General features: G+C 62.0%; 1 protein-coding gene across 1 annotated transcript; it reads right to left on the reverse strand.

Annotated features, from left to right (window-relative positions):
• Nucleotides 1-2,032: 2,032 nt before the first annotated feature.
• On the reverse strand, nucleotides 2,033-2,391 carry LOC123940166 (keratin-associated protein 12-1-like). The gene has a single exon (XM_046002685.1). The coding sequence runs from the start codon at nucleotides 2,345-2,347 to the stop codon at nucleotides 2,033-2,035; it is 315 nt and encodes a 104-aa protein (XP_045858641.1). The 5' UTR covers nucleotides 2,348-2,391.
• Nucleotides 2,392-2,692: the final 301 nt, after the last annotated feature.

A 2,692-nucleotide genomic window follows, 5' to 3' on the forward strand; every position in this document is an offset into this window, starting at 1 on the left:
CTGCTCGTGTGCGTGCTCAAGTGCGAGCACGCTCATGGGTGTGCCTGTGTGTGTGCCATGGATGCACGTGTTCGTGTCTGCATGTGCGTGTGTGTGTGCAGGCCTGAGTTGTCTATGGCACAGGCAGGTGGAGGTGGGTAAGACAGAAGACGGGCAGACAGAAGGCGCCCAGGCGAGGGTTCTGGGGAGGGATGTTCGGGGCCTCTCCAAGGCTGTCTCCTGGTTCCCGCCTCTGAGCCCGAGACAGGAAACACCGGGGCGGGTTTGAGTCACGTCAGTGGTGCTGTCCACACCACACGTGCTGGGGAGGTCGAGTATAGACCCAACTGGAAACAGAGGTCCAGGCTCCTCTCTGCGGCGGGCGGGGCTGCAGAGCCTGTGACAGGTGTCGCCGGCCAAGCAGTGCAGCCAACACGTCAAATGCAGACGCCTGGGTGGTAGGAATGTCCAGGGGAACTTCCAGGGAGACGGCCATTCTGCTGTGTTCGTGTCCCCTGCCCGGGCCCAGCCCAGCCTCGAGTCCCTGTGCACCACGCCTGCTGCTCTGCCGCAGGACCCCCTGCCGGCCCCCTCCCCCAGGCCAGGGGATCTTCTGCTGTGTCCCTGCGTGGTGTCCCCTGCATGGCTGAGTCGTGCCTCCTGCCGGATGGCCTGTAGCTGGCCGTCCCTCTGCTGCCCAGTGGCCCGCAGTCAGGCCCCCTCCTGCTACACACCAGTGAGGTGCCAGGCCAGTGGGTCTCAAATGCACCCACCCTCTGACCCAGAAAACTCATCCCAAAACAAACTCCCAGAAACAAGGCATGGAGCTATGTTGTCTGCGGAGACCAGGTGACTGAGAAGCCAAATTCCCCAAATCTCCACCATGGCCCAGGGTTTCCGGATGGTGCCCATTCTCAGGGTGGTGAGGGGGAAGCTGGCTCCCGCTACCACACAGCCTGGCCCCGTGCACCCACCTAAGGCGCTGCCCAACACACAGAAGGTGACTGCCTTGCAGCGGGGAGACACAGGGGGTCAGCTGGCCTTGATGGAAGGGTCCCAGCTGGCAAAGGAGGGACAAGGACAGTGCACGGCCAGGCCCTCCTGCCCCCCGTCCCCCGGCACCCACACCTGCCCTTGTACAGCAGCGGCCCGGACAGAGCAGCAGGGACGTGTCAAGAGGACGCACGCACAGGACGTGCGAGGAATCCTCACAAGAACACACGCGGTGGAAACAAGTTCAAGGCCAGTACGTGCAGGACAGCACCTCCTCCCGTCATTCGGAGGCTGTGGGAGAAAGCACGCTTCTCCAGGGCACAGAGGCATGCTCCGCTCTGTCTCAAAAGGCAGCAGAGAGCGCTCGGATCTAATGGAGGTTACCCCGAGAAGCCAGCAGGGAAGGGCTGATGCTGTCCCGGCATCCACATTAGGGAGTAGGTTCCTGGGGGTTATTATAACAACCAGTAACTGATCACCCATCAACTAAAAATGGGCCACACGTGGACCGGCAACAGAAGTGAGTCATGAGCTGGGGCCAGTCCTGGTTGGGTCCTGCAGATCTAATGTAACAAAGAGTTAGGAGCTGGACTCAACCTTCCCGGACACGGGAGCCAGGACACAGGACATCTGATGTGACCCCCCACCCCCCAGCCACGTGCACCACCACGCCCTCCACAGGGGCTCCCACTTTCCATGAGCCGCTGTGAGAAGGGGCTTAGCCTTCCCCACTTTGTAGCATGGACAGGGTGTGCAGAAAAAGTAGAAACAGAAGACAGGTGCGCAGAGCTGCATCAGGAAATCATGGTTTATTTGGTTCACAGATGGCTGGTTCCCGCTGGAGACAGAGGACCCCGGAAACTAGGCCTCCCATAGGGGAAACGCTGGGTCACAGAGGGATCCGGGTCATTCTGCCACATCCTCGCCGTGGGCTTCCCAGGGCCCGCTGGGCATGTTCCTCATCTGCCTGTGCAGAACCCGGAGCCGTTGAAGACTTGCCCCGGGAGGGGTGTGGGTGTGGCCCCCTGTGCCCTGGGAGCAGCTCATGGGGGGATCCCGGTCAGAAGCAGGACGGGGTGCTACAGGAGACGGGTCTGTAGAGCAGGGTGGGGCGGGAGGGCTGGCAGCCCCCGGAGGACTGGCAGGAGGAGGCCATGAACACGAGGGGCTTGCAGCTCACGGGCACACACACGGAGGACTGGCCGGAGGGGACGACGTACACGGCGGGCTTGCAGCTCACGGACATGGCAGGCCTACAGCTGACGGGCACGGACACGGCGGGCTGGCAGCTCACGGGCACGTAGCAGGACGTCTGGCAGGAGCCGGGGGTGCAGGAGGCCGGCTGGCAGCCCGCGGAGCAGCTGGTGTGGCACATGGTGGCGTGGGGCTGGAGTGGAGTCAGGGAGGAGGGCGGTGAGGTCTGGAGGCTCCTGCCCTGGGCGGCCTTTATATTCGGGCTGTGGGTGTCTGGACAGCATGGGACACAGCTGCTGTCTTCCTTGTTTGTGCTTCTTCCGGGCTGTGTCCCAGAACTTGGATTTCTGCTGCAGGTGTTTTGTCTGTCTGGCCCTCACCCTCCTGACTAATTGGCTCCTCTCCAAATGCATGTTACACTTGGAAATGTGCCCAGGTGTGTCACTGGCACCAGCCGGATTCTGCGTCCTTCCTTACGATTTCTCTGGAGCCACTTCTGTGTGACTCTGAAAACGTGGGTGTCCCA

Source organism: Meles meles, chromosome 4 (assembly GCF_922984935.1).
Source record: "Meles meles chromosome 4, mMelMel3.1 paternal haplotype, whole genome shotgun sequence".
Classification (NCBI taxonomy): domain Eukaryota; kingdom Metazoa; phylum Chordata; class Mammalia; order Carnivora; family Mustelidae; genus Meles; species Meles meles.

Bases quoted from the DNA above. Each gene is read 5' to 3' on its own strand.
- LOC123940166 (XM_046002685.1), bottom strand. From the start codon at position 2,347: ATGTGCCACACCAGCTGCTCCGCGGGCTGCCAGCCGGCCTCCTGCACC.